This window comes from Alosa sapidissima, chromosome 19 (assembly GCF_018492685.1).
Source record: "Alosa sapidissima isolate fAloSap1 chromosome 19, fAloSap1.pri, whole genome shotgun sequence".
NCBI classification, from domain to species: Eukaryota; Metazoa; Chordata; class Actinopteri; order Clupeiformes; family Clupeidae; genus Alosa; species Alosa sapidissima.
The window spans coordinates 17,868,770-17,887,083 of NC_055975.1; the positions used below are offsets into that span (position 1 = coordinate 17,868,770).

Consider the following 18,314-nt stretch of genomic DNA (forward strand, 5'->3'; position numbering starts at 1 on the left):
AACGAATGTGTTGAAAACAACACAACTTGTGTTGTTTTAACACATCTCTGTGCCCAGATAGGGATAACACAAGTTTGTGTTGTTTCCTTTTTTATTTGGTCTGTCCCTGGATAAGAGATAGTTAACAAAGATTAGAAATAAATACCGATTTAACCTCATAGTAAGGGCAGTAATAGCTAGGATAGTTCATAGCTAAGATAATCCACCTGACCTTGCCTGTTCACTCCGGCGAGGTTGCAGAGATACGAACCTGTTAAATGCCTTTGAGTGAGGACAGAGAAGACCTGTTACTTTACTATTACGGAGAGAGAACATGAAAAAGTCTAACCAGTTTGTATTTATTTTACTGTGAGATGGGATTCATGTGAGAAAGAGGCTAGAGAGGGGAAGAGAGAGTGTGAGAGAGAGAGAGAGATGGGGAGAGAGAGAGAGATGGGGGGGGAGAGAGAGAGAGATGGGGGGGAGAGGGATAGTGGGGGAGGGGAGGTTCTGAAGATGTTTATGGCACAATTAATGTGAAGCGACATACAGTAGATAGAAAATATAAGTAAGTCAGTCAGGAGTGGGTGAGACGTGGAGTGACTACAGACTGTGTGTGTGTGTGTGTGTGTGTGTGTGTGTGTGTGTGTGTGTGGGTGTGAGTGCTTGACCGTGCTGACAGACATAGCTTAGTACCAGATTGTTTCCATTGGAAAGAATTTTAAGAATGAGACAGAAGTGCTATCAGCGACAGTGCTTAGGACTAAATACACACACTCAGACACACACACACACACCCAGACACACAGACACAACCATGGCAACAGTTCAAGAGCATTAAATGAGACACTATCCCTCAAAAGTTCATGCCCCTGAATATGAACCCGTTTTTTTTTTTGCATGCGTCAGTGAGTCTGAGAGAAACCACTTAAGTTCTGTATGCGGCAAGTCTTTCTAATATGTTTGTGTATGCATAATAATAATTCTTTAAAGCTACATACAGTATTAATATAACAGTGTAATGCTGACTTTGGGTGGCTTGATGTTGTTGGGGGTGTGGTTGTGAATGTGTTTGTGAGGAATCCATTCTCTGAAACTGTGGACATGTCGGTCACCCGCAGGGTTCCTAGAACACATTTGTGGCTTCGGTTTACATTGAGTCATCTGCACATGGCACTCCGGACAGGACAGGGTTTACATGGTCTGATCGCCTGCATCCAGTGCCCACCTGTGCGTACTCCTGCGTTGCCGTGGCCACAGCCACTGTCTGTCCAGGAAACAGGAGGGCAGAGCCTTTCGCCGGGGGGGCCGGAATGTCAGGTCATTGTTCTGTTCCCAGGAAGTGCCTCAGGAACCAGAGGAACTGTGATGCATCCACCACAGAGCTCCCTCACCTCCCATCATCATTCTGCATCTGTTCTCCAAGGCCCACCGTGTCAAACATCAAGGTCAACTATGTTAGGACACCTCTGTGGTCATAAATTAGTCAGGGCCCACAATGCTAAATAACTTCAGGTCTATGCCTTTAAGCAAACACAATCATTATGGTTGGAAGGGGTAGCAATCACAAGAATGTTTAACAAATGCTGCTTACTCTTACCATGGAGTATGTGAGACACATTCCTGAACTGCTTTTTGATAGATACAGAGGAGGGCTAGTTTGAGGGTAGTTGTGTGTGTATGTATTGCTTACAAAGTGAATGAATAGAAAAAGAGACAGGTCTGGAGAGGAACCTGTACCGTTAAGAAAGGCGGAAGAAAGGTTGTGGAAAAACTTGATGGGCTTTCCCCCTTTGTTACTTCAGAAGAGACTTCCCGTCAGGCAAGCCTTGAAGCCAGTTCAGGAAAACAAATCACACGCCGCTGGCAAAAAATGTCAAGCTCAAGATCACATCACAACACGGGGGACTAGATGGTTAAGGAAATGTGCAAATGTGTTTGGGATGACAGGAAGGCAGTGTGTGGTTTTTCAGGTTGCTATATACAGAACATGCACTCGAACACACACGCACATACAAGTGCAGCAGCTGTACATGGGCAGGAAGTAGCAATATGCAGCAGCACTCGTGTCTCTCGCTCTGTTCTCAGGTGGGGGATGGGGGGGGGGGGGGGGGGGGGCGCTTGTTTGGTGGTGGCATGTGCACAGAAGTGTTTCTGCAAGACAAGAAACATACATCAAAAGCCTTTCCCCCATTAGACAGCTTCTGTTACTGAGCCTACTGAACACACTGTGTCCGTAACTTGCAACACACATCCATAAAGACAGATGCACAAAAAGGAACTACACAATAAGTTAATGTTATGCTAATGTCACAGAGGTGACATAACACCACCCCCCAACACTAAATCATAACTTTCAAATAGAGTAGACATTCTACACGCACACACACACAGAGGGAGAGAGACAGAATTGGAAAGCACTTTTAAATGTTTATTTACAGTCCCTGCTAACCGCAGGGGAACGTGGTCTACATACAAAATAAAATTAAAAAAACAACATGGTGGCTATTCTCCCTGAGCTTACAAAAGTAAGAAGTGATCTACCTACAGTATGTGTGTCAGTGTGTATGAGAGAATGCTTGTATAAGTTCGCTATATTGGGATAAAGGATTCTGTACAAAGCCCTATGGTCGTTGGAAAAAAGGGGGGGGGGGGATGGGGGGGGGAGATACAGGAGAACACAAAAGAACTTTACAAAAACAAATCCCACAGGTGAGTTCCCATGGCGACATGCGCCACATGCCCGTAGAAGCTAGGGCTACAGCTCCCCACCATAGACATAAAAAAAAAAAAAAAAAAATTAACAACTGTGTGCAGTGCTCGACTTTGCAAAAAGTAATATAAGGACCATTCAGCTTTTTCCAACCCACCCCACACCTATTCAAAAGAATGGATGAGTATTTCATCTAAAAGCCAAAACCATGAATGGAAAAAAAATAACATGGTCATGGGAACAAGAGAAGTGCTTCATGGTGTAGGGAGAGATCGAAAACCAAAGTCATGGCAAACACAGGACAAATGATGGAGCGGGTTCAGTGCTCCTTTCCACCAACGTATATACACCCCCTCCCCTCCCCTCTGACAGTGCCCATGGCCATCTAACAGTTACAGTGTCTTACCCTCAGGATCAGTGCAGAGAAAATCTTGATTATTACTTAAACCGAAAACCTCTTTGCCCCACTCTCTCCCCATCTAGTCATCTCCATGTATGTCTGCAGATCTGAAGTCACTTAACACTTAACTCCTTGCACTAAACATCCTTATTTCTCCTCATAGCTTTGTTACTGCTTCATTTGTGTCCCTCTTATGTACAACTGTAAGATTCAGATGGCATTTCAACAAAATAGTGACAGGTATGTACACACACTGTGGGAAAAAAATACTAGCTCTGGAATCCTTAAGTGGCAGACTCTGCTCAGTGTAATCTTTAACTTATCACAGTTACTGATGTTCTTCATTGGATCCAATGATTAATGAGGTCTTTCCACTAACTGGCTGGAGGACAGGGACTAGAGATCAACAAAAGTCTTTTGTTCCTTTTTTGACACACACCTCTGATGACAAACACACTAGAAGGGGAAATTACCGTTATCAGTTTGTGTGATGCTGGTGTGCATATAAGTTGGTGAAGGCAAGGGAGAGTTTTGCAGAAGTGATCCAGAGTCCAGAGGAATCACAGGAGGTCTTTGTTACACACAAGTGTGTTTGCATTTGCGCTCTTCTGATGTGAATACGTGTACATGGGTGGCGTTGTCCACAGGTCATTACGTATGTAAGCAAGTGTGCAACGTGTATTTGTATGTATATGTATATGAATATGTACGCTTGTGTGTTTACGTGTGTGTACGTGTCTCTTTAGTGCTGAGAGTTCTGCTCTGTCTGTCCATTCTGGATGGTTCCGGCGGCGAGCTCGGCGGCGTCGTCCTGCTCCTGCGGGATGAGGAACTCCTCTGGAGGCCAGCGCAGCTCACCGCTTTCCACATCCCCCTCTGTCGCCTCCACCACGATGGAGGGCAGCCGGTCCTTCAGCTTACAGCAGCGCTCAAAGTCTGAGGGGTCCGGGAAGATCTGAGAGAGAGAGAGAGAGAGAGAGAGAGAGAGAGAGAGAGAGAGAGAGAGAGAGAGAGAGAGAGAGAGAGAGAGAGAGAGAGAGAGAGAGAGAGAGAGAGAGAGAGAGAGAAATAAAGAAACAAAGATGCTCAGTATTAGTCGAGATGGAATACATTCAATACAGGTTCAAGAATTGAACTACAACAATTGGTCCTTAAAGTTTCGACTGAAGTGTGAGCGCGTACATATTCAACGTGTTTGAAAGAGCATATTTGTATGTGAAGGACAAAAGATAACCAGAGTGTTTCAAGGCTCTGGACATTTCAGGACGTGTGCATAAGCAGGATGAAGTGGAAGGGTATTTTTAGACGCATACTTCGGTGGAAAACCATGTCACCACTTGGGCAGCGAGCCCAGATTAATGATGCATTTTTTTACTTTAAGTCTTTCTTTACTTTTCAAAGCCCATTAACCACCAAGTAACCAAATAAAGTGCAGTGAAACATGTTTCAAAGGCCTGTTAATAGACATCATTACAATTAGTTAAAAAAGCCATCTTCTTGTAGGAAGTCAATAGAGCACAGTGATGTGAGGAGTTTTTGCTAAACTGATGTAGTCAATCTATTAATGTGCGCTCAACTATATAGTGTAGGAGGATCACAGATAAAGGAGCATTGATAAGTCTCATAGAGACGTAATGTGAATCTTGACTTTTTGGAATAAAATATTGATACGGCAATATATTGTATAGCTTCTATTTGCGATGCGCTATCAATATGTTGGTGATCTGACAAAATTATTAAGTTCTACCATTCATATTCTAAGTGGACTCCTATGTACATTTTACTTACCAGAGTGCCTACATGTCTTGTGTCGCCACTTATCAAAAAAATTGAGGGTAATCCTCAACAAATTGTCAAATTGTTTGTATATTTTTAAAAAGTGCTAAGATAAAAACTCAGTTGTGAAATGTAGTGAATAAATACATAACTAAGCTTTTTGCCTTTTTCTTTTGCACAGCTATTGTGTTGTATCGTAGGTGAATCTTTAGCAATATATTGAGCACTGCTGTATTGTGACATTGTGGGCAATGAATTGTGACTGAATCGATTTGTGAGACTCTTCGTGAGACACCCGTACTTCAGACACAGAGAGAGCATGACCTTGAGGATCACATTAAAAGGAGTCAAGAAAAATAGTATAAAAAAAGATTTACTTTTTCCCCCCTCTCAAGAGAACATTCCTCATTTCCCTCAAAAACAGACCCTAGACAAGCCACAAGAAATGAGCAGCTTGGCAAACAAAAAAAACCAACATCTTCCTGCGTCTCATTTTCGAAATCAGAGTCATTAATCATGACTGGTCAAAGACCCTGGAGAATGATGGGAGTCATCCGACACTCTTAATTTTCATCTATACATCATCCATCATCCATCAACCAACACACACACACACACACACCTAACAGAAGTCTCATAGCCATGAGATATAGCATAAACTAAAAAACGTTTTAAGTACACACAGAGCCAGTGGTATTCATGTTAGAGGATGCTCGCTCTCTGTGCTACTCTGGTCGAGAATAAAAGAGCTATTCTACAGCATCCAGACCACATATCCTAATAATGATCACCCGCTTTACTAAAACTGAGAACCCAGAGATCATATGCTCCCTCTTCGAGCCCCAGCACTTCCTCTGCAAAGGCGTTCCAGCGTGGTCTCTGTGCTTGCTGCACCCTGACAGACTCCGCTTCCTCTGGACCTGGCACCAGTCCAGACACATAGCTGGGATTACTGGAGTGGCAAAGAAAGATTTCCATTTCCTCAAACTTAGAGGAGCACGACTCAACACATCTGCAGAGGCAAAAGGATTTCTCAAACTCTCTCGAACCCCAAATTCATTTTGAAAAGGTTGGTGTCGGTGAAGAAAATACTATATTCAGGGATTTTCCCCTTCACAATCACCTAGCGTTTGTTAGTTACTCTTAATTTCATTTTTTATCCAGCTACATTAATTTACAAAACCCAACATTCAGATCTGTGCTTTAGGTAAAGCTGTGAGGATGCACACAGCTTCTGCAGGCACAAGAACCAAAACCAACCCTGAGAAAAATGCGCAAAATAAGGATGTGGCTACAGCAAGTGTGAGAGAGGGCAAGAGAAAGCGAAAGATGAGCGCAAGACTGATGCCAAGACACTGGATTCTAAGGCATCTTCTCACACACACACACACACACACACACACCTCATCTCGATTCATATAACTCAGGGCACTGGTGGTGTCCTCATCAAGGTCAGTGTGCTATGCTCCGACAAAATGACTCAAACAAAGGAACAATGAACCCCTGGCAAGGCCACCACTGCAGTACAGTACACAGCTGTGAGCAAGGCCAACTCAAGAATACACACACACACACAATTGTCTTGTATTTGATGTATTCTCTGGGAACGAATGAACCCCACACAGGTCAGTAGAGGGAGGGGGGTGAGGGGTGGAAATCATTCAGACATTATGATCTCCTCTATAAATAGCCCCTTGCTGGAAAGCCAAGAGTGCTGTGTGTGCATGTACTAAACTGGACAGGACAGCAGATTGCGCAGAATGCTGGCCTTACATCAGTGGACCGTACAGCGCTTAGATAAGATGCCACCACCAAAGATGTACTGTTAGACCTCTTTCTACACTAGGAGTAACAGATACTACACTTCCCATAATGCACAGCAAGGTTCATGAGAGGCCATATCGGTGAGGTGTTGGTTACCTGGAAAGTCAGCCGTTCTTTGGTGGGGCTGAGCCTCATGTCCTCCATCGGGGTGCTGCTAATGATCACTTCGGTCATCTCTCCAGTGGGCACAAACAAGGGGCTAAAGGAGGAAGAGGTCAAAGGTTAGGTGTCAGCCCATCACACGTCAAACATGACAAGATACATTTTCAGAAAAAAAATTAAGGCTTTGATTTCACCCAGTCAGAAAACCCCTAAAATTCTTCCACTGAAGTGCTGTAGGACTGGCTGGATAAATCCTGGACAGACAAGGTGTCTGTGTGTGTCTGTGTGTGTGTGTGTGTGTGTGTGTGTGTGTGTCATTATGAAAGCCCCTCAGTGGGCGTGCAGTACCGAGCAAACTACAGATATGGGCCAAAGTTTCACAGCAATACATATAATCGAAACAAACCATAACAGTAACCACACACATCTAAGCACGCTTAGCATTCAACACAGCTGGCTTAAACCGGAAGACCAGTCAACAAAACCACTGCCTAATGCCTCTTCAACGCTTTTAGAGTGCATAGTCACATACTTGTCATACCAGTTGACTTGTTTTATCACCGGGACTGAACTCCTCCGGCTGTAGTCAGGACGAAAGTGCTTTCGAAATAATAGCGTTCTGTTTGTGTCTCTTCTCAACCACATTCCAGTAAGCATTATTTTAGGACTCCAACACAAGGAACACATAAACAGACAACAACAACTATCATAACGGTGCAGTCGTGCCTAAGCATGGGGACTGAACACTCCATGTTTTTGGAAATTTGGAGGTGGAGGTCAGTGAGGTCAAATACATGACAATTTGCTGACCATCAGGGGAGAAACTCACAGCAAATCCTCAAGATGTAGCACAATGATATTTGCCTTCATTAAACAGTCCCATGAAGACTGCATATTTAAAAATATATTTAACACAAAAGAACTACAACTATCTGATCAACCATAATTTACAGGACAGTCTGCTCATCTAATGGTCTTCTAGAGTTGTGACTTATAACACCTGCTTCCTCCAACAATGTCTAGAAAGATTAAAATTCAAATCCTTGAAGAAGTCATCTTTGAGGAGTGAATTGGAGTTGGAGGAGTACTAATGGAGGTGGTAATAAGGAGGAGAAAGTGGGCCTGTTAAGTGAACTGGGTTCACTGATCCATACAGATTACTGTAGCAGACCGATACTACTACACCCACCAGTGTTTCCCAGAGAATTTAATTTAATTTGTGGTGGTTGGTTTGCAGAATTAACTTGAATGCAACAGCTTTTAACAAATTAGCACAGCTTGGTTATGATGCTAACCAGATTTAAGCACAATTTAGTACAACCTGGAAAATCATTGTGTGGTGGTCAATGTTGATATTGTGGTGGGCCGCCACAAATAAGTCAATGTATGGGAAACACTGCCCACTGTCCCGACATGGGCCCTGAACAAGCACTACCACAGAATTGTGGCGTGTGTGTGTGTGTGTCAAGTCACTCATTCTAATACAGTACCCTGGAGAGAGCACAAAAAGCCCCGTCTCTGACAAATCAACACAGGATTCTGCACACCATCTACAGAGCACAGCTGTCCATGGCGAATGAACAATGTGGTGAAAAATCCCATAAAAACAGAAAGGGAGTCATCTTCACTTGTAGCGGTGTAAATACTTGTGTCCTGTGCGAGTTACGGACAAAGGAAAGAGTGGGCTGAACGGAGCGGAGGGGATAAACACTTCAGTACTGCCCCTTATGATTCAGCTCTGGGCTCGTATAAACATCCTGCTGCGAGAGGAACTGCAGACCCTATGCTATAGCATGCACATGCACACACACACACACACACACACGAGGGGAAGACTTTGAGCAAGTGCACACACACACACACACACGAGAGGAAGACTGAGCAAGCAAGTGTGCACACACACACACACACAGGAGAGGAAGACTGACACTGTGTGTGTGTGCACACACACACACACACACACACACACACACACACACACACACACATACATATTTCACCAACTCAACCCAACAAGGCAGACCGAAGTTACACAACAACCTGCCTTCCTCTTGCCCATTTGGGGGCTGCCAATGTTCCTTTTCCAACAAGAATCATGGACACTAAATTAAACAAAAACCTAAATTCAGGATTCCCAATAGCACATGTTTAACATAAAAGAACACAGACAAGCACGCGCACAAATACACCTAGTGGCACTGATGCACCCTAAAATCAAAGCGTCAGAGGTCCCTGTGAGCAAGCATCTCAGACAGTGAAAGATTAGATTCACAGCAGTCTAATCCTGCCTAAGCTCATGACAGAACCTCCGCAACTCATTCACATGCACTTCATTGTCTCTCCGAGCCAATAATCTTCTTTTTGGTCATTAAAATGCCAAGAGTTCAGGTACACACACACACACACACACACACAAGATGGCACCTTCTTTTATAGAAAGACATGTGGCACACCACTGACATATTTTCACCCTCACAGTACATCACAAATATCACATGCCACTCAGGCAGCCTGAGAGAGTCTGGGGCCCCACATCCAATTAATCCCATGAACATCATACTAAACCTTTTCCAGAGCTGGGACATCTGGCATCAAACTGCCCTGGAAATAGGACATTAGCAAACATATGAAATTAGTGGCCACACACAAACTATAAGACTTTGGCTGACACACACACACACACAGCACACAACAGAAATGACAAAGTCTTGACCCATTTCACACACTGGCACTGTTCCTTTCTGGTTGCATGGACAACCCTGATTAAAAAGCAGATTTAGTGCAGGATAGACATTTGTCACACAGACAACTTGAACAAGCACACATTCCCTCTGCATCCCTGTGTGTGTGTGTGTGTGTGCGCGCAACTACCAGCTCACATGCAGCCAAAAATCCCTGACCTCCCATTCTGTACAAGCACATATTGGCCATTCAGATCAGACCTCTTGCTCCCTCTCTCTGTTTGTGTTTTTGTTTTTGTGTGTGTGTGTGTGTGTGTGTGTGTGTGTGTGTGTGTGTCTTGGAGATGCTGTTTCTACTTTGCAAGGCTGTGCATTTGCAGCTCAGTGTTAAGGTCATCCCTCTTCTACTTCTCAGCTGCAGCTTTCCACTGTGACCGCACAAAGCATTTTCACTTTCATGCAAGTAAAGTATTGCATGTAAACTCTCCAATCATATGTGGAAAGTGGAAACTATTCAGTCATTCCAGCACCTGCAAGCACCCACCAACTCAAGGTCCAAAGGCAAAACATGAAGTTTCACCAGTCAGAGTAGTTGAAAAGTCAACTTCATTAAAGTACAACTTCAAAAGAATCTCTTTTTCCACTGTCTAGTTAAACAGGTGTCAAAAAGTGGGTGGCATTTTAAACCTGGAAAACTTTGAGTTACTGGGTAACTTGTCAGTTCCAGGAGCAATTACGTCCTAAATCAAGCCAAAATTTACAGATGAGTTTATGACTCTGTACTGTCTTTAGTTCAGGTACTGCTGCAGACAAGCTCTAAATGTTTGCAGACAGCAAACCTCAACCTGCAGCAGGGAGATGCAAAAAGGGCAGCTCTACCCAACAACGATGCGTTGAGAATAAAGAGGTCAGGTCTTCACTTCCTGGTGAAAAAGAAAGATACACAAATACCGAGAGTGAGAAAGAAAGAAAGAAAGAAACACTGAGGGAGAGGGAGAGCCTGAGGAAAATACCTATGGTGCGTTTCATCAACCAGAACGTTTCTCTGTGACAATACACCATAGCAACATCGCCGATATGAACAAACAAACCACGCCAACAAAGGAAAGTTGTGGGGTGTCAAAGTAACAAAATGGGGAAATCTCTTGAGGCCGTGCTTTCCACTTACGTGAGTGGGCGCGAGTGTTTTGGAAGCTTTGAACTCGTGGAGGGGGTGATTCCCACGCGACTCCTCAGAACGCCTCTGCTCACCGAGCATGAAACCACAGCAAACGCGTGGCGCACAATTAAGTTATCATGCATTGGTGCTCCCCACTGCTGGTGTACTGATGTAGCCTGCCGCGAGTAACAAAAAAATCGCCTTGAGCCCAACTTGTATGACGATAACGCTCACGGTCCCCATACCTGAAGGTCCACGTCATATGTTACACATTTTTTATGGCAAGCCTCTGACCTCTCCAAAGAGATTGCATGCCACTTTCAGTCAAGAATACCCAATTTGGTGAGACCCTGGTGCAGTGTTTTAAGAATCATTTTCTGGGCTGTGGCAAGCGCTATTTTTCATGGAGCGATAGCGATGAAGAGGATTTTGTTTAATTCAGCAACATTGACCATTATTTCACAAATGTGTTACTTTGTACGGGTAAAACTGTAAGACAACTTTAAGCAAGATTTAGATGTTTTGAAGTGGTACCCAGAGCCCGACCCTTCGACTAATAATTATTTCCACCACCACTCGACACTGACTGATGTGTTTATTTGACAGAAGAAGGTGGGGCAGCATTCAAGCTCAACTCGTGCTTTCACTTATCTCAACCAGTTTCCCTCCACGCTAATGCGTTTAAAGATAGCCCGACATTTCCTTGCAGAATGACAAAGAATGCCCATTTGTAAAAGGTCAGTGCCGATTTGTTTCTCTCTGAGCCGAAAACTATTGACATTTTATCCGACCTCCAGCCGTCTGCGGTCCGTTGGCCTACATGCTGTTAATATGAGTCTCATCTCTGGCCTCTGCGCAAGAAGCCCATACGTTTTGCTCAGATATTCATAGACTAATAATAAACAGGTAAACACATCAGCAAACCCATAACACAGAGAACCAATTAGTTCTCACACAGAGCAAATGGCATAACCATAAACACAGCAGGTGTGCAAGAAGCATATAGCATACGCAACTCTTCAAAAATACAAAAACATCATTTTAAAAAAAGTCGGTCTAAGCCAATTTTAATTACAGCAAAACAAGATGTGACAAACTCTAAAAGTTGGCCGGTCATAGACGAGGGTGTCAAACCTCACCAAACCAAACCCGTACACAAATGGATGAAACTTACCAGTACAAATGAGGTGGGTACACAGACATGAATTTTTTTAGGTGTCTGGCGCAGGGTTGATCCAGGAAAGCTCGTGTCTTTTGCGCACTTGCAGTACCTTTACAAGAATCACTTAAACAATGGCGATCAACGGGGAGGATTGGTCATGCGAGAAAGAAAAAACTTCTTCAAGCGCAGCTCAATGCGGAATTGAAAGCAGCTCGCTTCTCACCATCAACCACTGAGCTATAGCACTGCCAGCGCTGCCTTTGGACTTTATGTAAGAGGCGTGGATTTACGCTACTTGCGACACACCCCCAGCGCACGAGTCTCCAAATTCTTGAATGGCAGCAGCTGAGCAACGCACTCACTGAGCCATCGCTGCCAGCCAATCGTACAGCAAACATTGTCCCAGCCCGTGACGGCAATGGGAGCGAGAGGACTTCATTGGGAGGATGGGAGATGCTGCATTGCACGCACAGAGTTGTCTTCATGCTATCTAAAAATCACACCACACCGAAATTGAATATGCCATGTGCAGCTAATACACCACACACACAGCATTCTATGTAAGCATTATGAAGTAGAGGATACTTCTGGTCTGCTTTCTGTTGTCCACTCACTCAATTTATTTTTGTCTACCTGGGAAGAAAATAGGTTACACTGAATCAGTTAAAAATGTATTTGGAATGGATGATGCTTTCCCGTAGCGTCACCAGAATTATAATTATTTACCATAATTCTACAGAGAACTAGCATTTTGAGAGGTTGACCAATGACACTGACAGCCACTATACACCACTCTTTGACTGAGCAATGACGATTGACACTTTATAGCAACCGGAATATTTCGGGTGAAAAATCTGTTTCTGTTTTCTCACTTCAGACCTGGAAAGAGGTAGATTTTATAACGGTACAACATGTGTTCCCAATGGCGTAGTCCGTGACCTTGGCATTGTTAGCGATATTGACTAAAAGCTCAACAACAGCTGTGCAAAAAGAAGCTGTTGAACCAACACCCCATCATTACTCAAAATGATCTTTCCTGTTAGAACGGCACACACGATTTAAAATGCACCAATAGCTGAGATTAAATAAGCCTTTATTCCATTACACTTCTCTTGCGTGACTGCCAGCAATGAAGCAGAATGTCCCTCTTCTGGTGACAACGAGTTACTACAAAATATAATGTAGGCTTTGAGCGAAGACGCCATCTAGTGAGTCTGAGTAAGAAGTGACAGGTGTTTCTGTCTCATTTTTGGTGTAGCTACCTTCGTTTCTATCTTTATGGCTATAATAGTTATGTTATTTCGTATGTAGGATTTTTTTGTGTTCAGTGACAAGAATGGTATTGCTAGTAATTTACTGATTTGGATATTTGGATATCTTATTTTTCACAAATGGCAAATTACATAAAAATAAACAGCATAAAAGTAATATATTACTGTAATGTGACCAGTAGGCTTACTGCATTCAGACTTGATATCCCACAGTGAGGTAGGTCCTTTCCAATCTTTTACTATTGAGGTCAACCCTAGAGTGAAACTATTTTCTAATATGTACTCAAAGACTAGATTCTCAAACACTGACAGTGTTGGTATCTTACTTTGACATTAATGGGAATTAAGCTGCACTGGACATTTGAGAACATTTTTGATCTGAACCTGTATTAATACCAATCACTGTAACATGCCCCTTATACTATCTCTGAACAGGATCTATGAGCTCCTTTGGTGTGTCATGGATGGTATTGTTCCTGTGGCTGTCTCCTGTTCATGTCTGTCCGTGAACGAGTCCAAATTTATGTCAGTAATATATATTGCTTTTTGCCTGGTTCTTGTAAGAGTGTGAATGACTTTTTTCCCAATTTTTCACAAGTACATCAGCTAATACCTCTGCTGCAAAGAGGTTGTGCTATCCGCTGGCAAACTGCATCTTTGTGACAGTGTCAGGACTTCTTCATACCGTTGCTTTGCGAATGTTTACTTTTCCAACTCTGCCACCAACATTTACTTTCCCTCTTGCTACTCCTCTGCAGACCCCTCTTCCTGAGCTGTGAGGCATGACAACTCAGCATGAAGACCAGAGCTGCTGCTGAGGGCTTTCAGCACAGTCACACAGTCAACACCGGAGGATTCAACTGTGTCACCCACCTTCAGATGACTCACACGAATGGAAGCTCACATAATGTGTGTGAGCCAGGCTAAAGCAGCACAACAGCCAGCGTGTAGTCGCATTCACATGCTAACCTTGAGCTCTGCAGCACCTTGGACAGCTCCGCCAACCCTGAGAACTCAGACAACGCTGTCTCTGGAGTACCACGGACAGCTCCACTGCTTCAACAACACTGATACCTTGATCTTTCATGCAGTTATTCTCTCTCTCTCTCTCTCTCTCTCTCTGCAGGGTCTTGATCATTCACACTCCCAATACCCTGACTGCACACGCTTATGGAAGATCCTTTCAGAATGACAGTGACATTAATGACAGATTGTGTAACATAACTGACAGGTAGTCTAGGATAAGGGTTTGAACACAAATACGTTTGTTTGAGCACAAAAGCAGTGTTTGTGTGACATGGACTCAACCAGAACAAAAAGAAACATGGAGCACTCAGGATTCTGGAGTATTTCTCAGGTTGCCTTATCATGTTCTTCTCTTCCACATGGAGAGATTTACACCAATCAAACACAGAGCCTAATCATTTTTGTTCATGTTTTATTCACAATTTAAGCGAACCCTTTTCCAAGTGTTTTTCAACAGCCACCATGTCTTTAAGTACTACTATCTGAGCTGTAACATAAATACAATCCCAAGCTAATATGCTGATATAAACCTTTACAGTACTTCACCTGACTTTTTGCCTGGACTACCAGTGGGCCATCAAATGATCTCAGTAATGGTGCTGTAGAATTACCCATTGCCAACAAAGACAGGCCAAATACCTTTGGCAATATAATGTCATTATTTTTGCAATACTTTAACCGTTGAACTGAACTGGAGGTGAAAGCGGAAGAACTGAAAGAACTGGAACAACTAGATGCCTTGCTCAGGTCTATAAAAAAAAAAAAAAAGCAGCCGTGGCCCACTGGTTAGCACTTCGGACCTGTAACCGGAGGGTTGCCGGTTCGAACACCGACCACTAGGCACGGCTGAAGTGCCCTTGAGCAAGGCACCTAACCCCTCACTGCTCCCCGAGCGCCGCTGTTGATGCTGGCAGCTCACTGCGCCGGGATTAGTGTGTGCTTCACCTCGCTGTGTGTACACTGTGTGCTGTGTGTGTTTCACTAATTCACGGATTGGCATAAATGCAGAGACCAAATTTCCCTCACGGGATCAAAAGCGTATATATACTTATACTATACTTATATAGGTCTACAAATCACTTTCTCATCTGAATGAGCAAGGCCCGGATTCTCTCTAATGTGCATCTGCCAGATGTTTGTGTGTGGGATTCGGTGATCAAGTGTGTGTGTGGACTCTGTGATGATGTGTAAGATGTGTGTCTATTTTGGCTGTGTGTGTGTGTCATTCTTACGTTACACAGTGACTCACACATTACCAGACTGCAGTCGTAGCGTCTCCATGGCAACACCACACATATTCTGAGACATATGTCTGCAGAGTGCTGTCTTGTAGACTTTATTATTTTTATCTGGATAGAGATGAGGAATATGTTACTGTGTTTGCACAGTCCACATACATGTGTGTGAGTGGGAAGCAGAGGATGTTTTAATTTATGCCTGTGTAGTGATGTGTGTGTGTGTGTGTGTTTGTGCGTGTGTGGTCTATAAATACACAGTGGTGTGGTGTTTCTGTACCCTGAGATGATAATCAGAGTTGGCACTGTCTGTGTGCAAAAGATCAGGCCCAATCATCTCTTTCTCTCTCTCTCCCTCTCCTTTATCTATTCTCTTGGTCATGCTTGGTTCTCTGCCCTGTATTTATCCCTATAGCCAAGGGCCACCCTGTGGCATAGGCCAACAAGGTGGTGGCCTATGGTGCCATAGCTACTCAGGGGGCCCATGCGCTGTTATCTATTTTGTTCATTCTTGATTACATTAAGTGTTAACAACGTTTTCCCATTAAACTGTTAAAACGCTGTCTCTTCAAGCATTTTGTGTCAAAAAAAGGGAACAAGAGTTTAAATATTGTTGCTAGATCACTTTGAAGCAGCTTCTTGCATTAATATTGCTGTATTTTCCACTACAGTGAATTATTATTAAAACAATGGCACGAGACAAGGCAAAATGTCTAAATTGTTTATTGGTCAACAGTAGCCAAACATACTTTGGGTGAGCATGAACTGCCCCAGTGAAGTGATTTAGGCTACACTGTTTGTCTCAGGTTGCTAGTGTTACCGTCATAATACATCAACAAACCTTGAGCATGATTACATACATGCAATATTTGCTTGTAGTATGAGCTGAAGATTTTTTGCTTGGAATAAAATGGGCCTTTTTTTAAAGCTGTCGGTTATCTAAATCTGCATACATACAGTATAATGTGCAGTTTGTATGATGGTGGTGATGTAAAGAACTGTTTGGATGGGGCCAAACAACAAGCAGCAAGTTCTCTAGACCATGTTTTGCATCAAAATATTAACCAGCCCTTTTAGATTATATTGATAGTAGTAACATGCAGCCACTGAAAACTAGTAGCTTATTAAAAACAAAGTGTTGGGTAAAATCCAACACAACCAATCTCTATAAGCTACTTCACCTCATCCATCTTCCCAGGTCTCTGCTGTCCTTCATGTCTTCATGTCATATCTTACAAAAGAAAGAAAGAAAGAAAGAAAGAAAATGTACCACAGACAGACAGACAGACAAATAGATAGATAGATAGATAGATATAGATAGATAGATAGATAGATAGGCAGACAGTATCAATAGATCAATAGATAAACAGATAGTAGCTGTGTATTGGAGGTTGGGCCTTCCTGATTGTTAAGCATCTCTAAAAATGTGCGTTGTAAGTGCTTCTATAAATAAATAACATTGAATTGAATAGCCCCCTGGGTTACCTGACTAAAAGCATCATGTTTAATTTACATGTAGTATGTAAAAACATCTGCTCACTTCTGAGGGTTTTAGAAAATGTAAACACGTTTTCAAAAGAACTATCACTTGCACCAACCTTGTTCCCCGAACATACAAGAGAAACTCTCTCTCTCTCCCTCACACACACACACAAAGAGGTAGAGAAAGAGAGAGAGACCATGGAAGCAGAATGATAATTTAGCTGCGCGAGGATAAAGATGCTAATCATGACCAGTCATCATACCAGGAGCCTCCTGAAGAGTGAACAGGCCGCGTACTTTCTCATGAGGATGCGCTATACAGCTGGACGGGAGAAGTAAAAAAAAGAAAGAAAGAAAGAAACATTATGCCGGCGAGAGGCGCACCATGAGGTGCTGAGTGACCTACTTAGCAATGAGTTACGCATGGAGGTGGTGTCGAAATGTGTCTATATCCACAGGAGGGCGCTATAGCTCCACTCCTCTGGGAGAAATGCGCTTATTGAGCCACTAGTGCTGCACTGCAGGTAAAATTGCACTCAGCACTAGTTCTCATTTAATTAAAAAAAAATGTTGCCTAATGAAAAAACACCCTTCTGTGCTGTCATTCGATTAAAACTCAGAACGTTACTTTAAAAGACAAATAATGCGAGATGTCCCCAAATAAAAAATTATGTTTCCGATTCTCATCTGGCTCAGATGAAGTCTGTTCCTCTGGTGCCATGACCTAGTTTGAAAGCAAGCTTTTATAAGGAGGCGATTGTAGTTTTTTCTTCAAGTCAGGGCTCTGCTGCAGCACACCTCACCAGCACGCTCTCCTCAACTCCTCAGTGGCCTGCTACAAACAGTAGGCATTCCCTCTTTTCTCTGCAAGAGCAGTGTGCACATCTCCCCAAAGAGATGGTTGATTCCCTTCTCTCCCTATGCTGAGGGCCAATTGATGCAAGCAGTCTGTTCAAGTGTCAGGAAAATGAAATGTCATTGTTTACTTATCCTTATGCCAGCCGTTTTCTGTGGATCACAGGTTAGGGCACAGTGCCTCTTTTGAAACAGTTCTTTGGCAGAGCTGTTATATTCATAGAAGCATGTGGTCAAATCTACCTGGTCACATAGGATATGCGGTGTGACCTAGGGTTAACAACTAGTGTGAATTTGACTTAAAAATGGTAGAGTGCTCATTTTGAACACTGGAACTTGCAAATGTTAATTCTTCCCTGAATGAAACACCTGACACACTGCATCATGCTGAGTTATGTCAGAAAGCAGATGGTTGTTCTACTGTGACTTTCTGGGTCTGAGAGCAAGTATTAGGAGGTTTTATTACATCTTTTTACAAGAGGAGACACTGCATTGCCTTTGCTTGGTCTCACTGTAGCGAGAGTTGAAAGGAATAATTAGACTGTTTTTGCATCTGTGCTGGACAGCTGGGGTCAGATACTCAAGGCAAGAAGGCAATTAGCTGTTAATGTTATGGTGATGAATCAACCCTTTAACCTGAATATGTTAT

The 18,314-nt window shown here is 43.2% G+C and overlaps 1 protein-coding gene across 1 annotated transcript; it reads right to left on the reverse strand.

Annotated features, from left to right (window-relative positions):
* Window positions 1–2,389: 2,389 nt before the first annotated feature.
* Window positions 2,390–12,044, reverse strand: lbh (LBH regulator of WNT signaling pathway). Its single transcript, XM_042072824.1, has 3 exons — window positions 11,809–12,044; window positions 6,789–6,891; window positions 2,390–4,047 (listed from the first exon to the last, which is right to left on the reverse strand). The coding sequence occupies exons 1-3, from the start codon at window positions 11,835–11,837 to the stop codon at window positions 3,835–3,837; spliced, it is 345 nt and encodes a 114-aa protein (XP_041928758.1). The 5' UTR covers window positions 11,838–12,044; the 3' UTR covers window positions 2,390–3,834.
* Window positions 12,045–18,314: the final 6,270 nt, after the last annotated feature.

What these genes read in the sequence shown, in the direction of transcription:
- lbh (XM_042072824.1), bottom strand. Translation starts at nt 11,837, where the DNA reads ATGTCTGTGTACCCACCTCATTTGTACTG. An exon ending in TACCCACCTCATTTGTACTG is followed by an intron (nt 6,892 to 11,808) that starts GTAAGTTTCATC and finishes TTCCTCCTTTAG; the next exon opens with CCCCTTGTTTGTGCCCACTG. An exon ending in AAGAACGGCTGACTTTCCAG is followed by an intron (nt 4,048 to 6,788) that starts GTAACCAACACC and finishes TCTCTCTCTCAG; the next exon opens with ATCTTCCCGGACCCCTCAGA.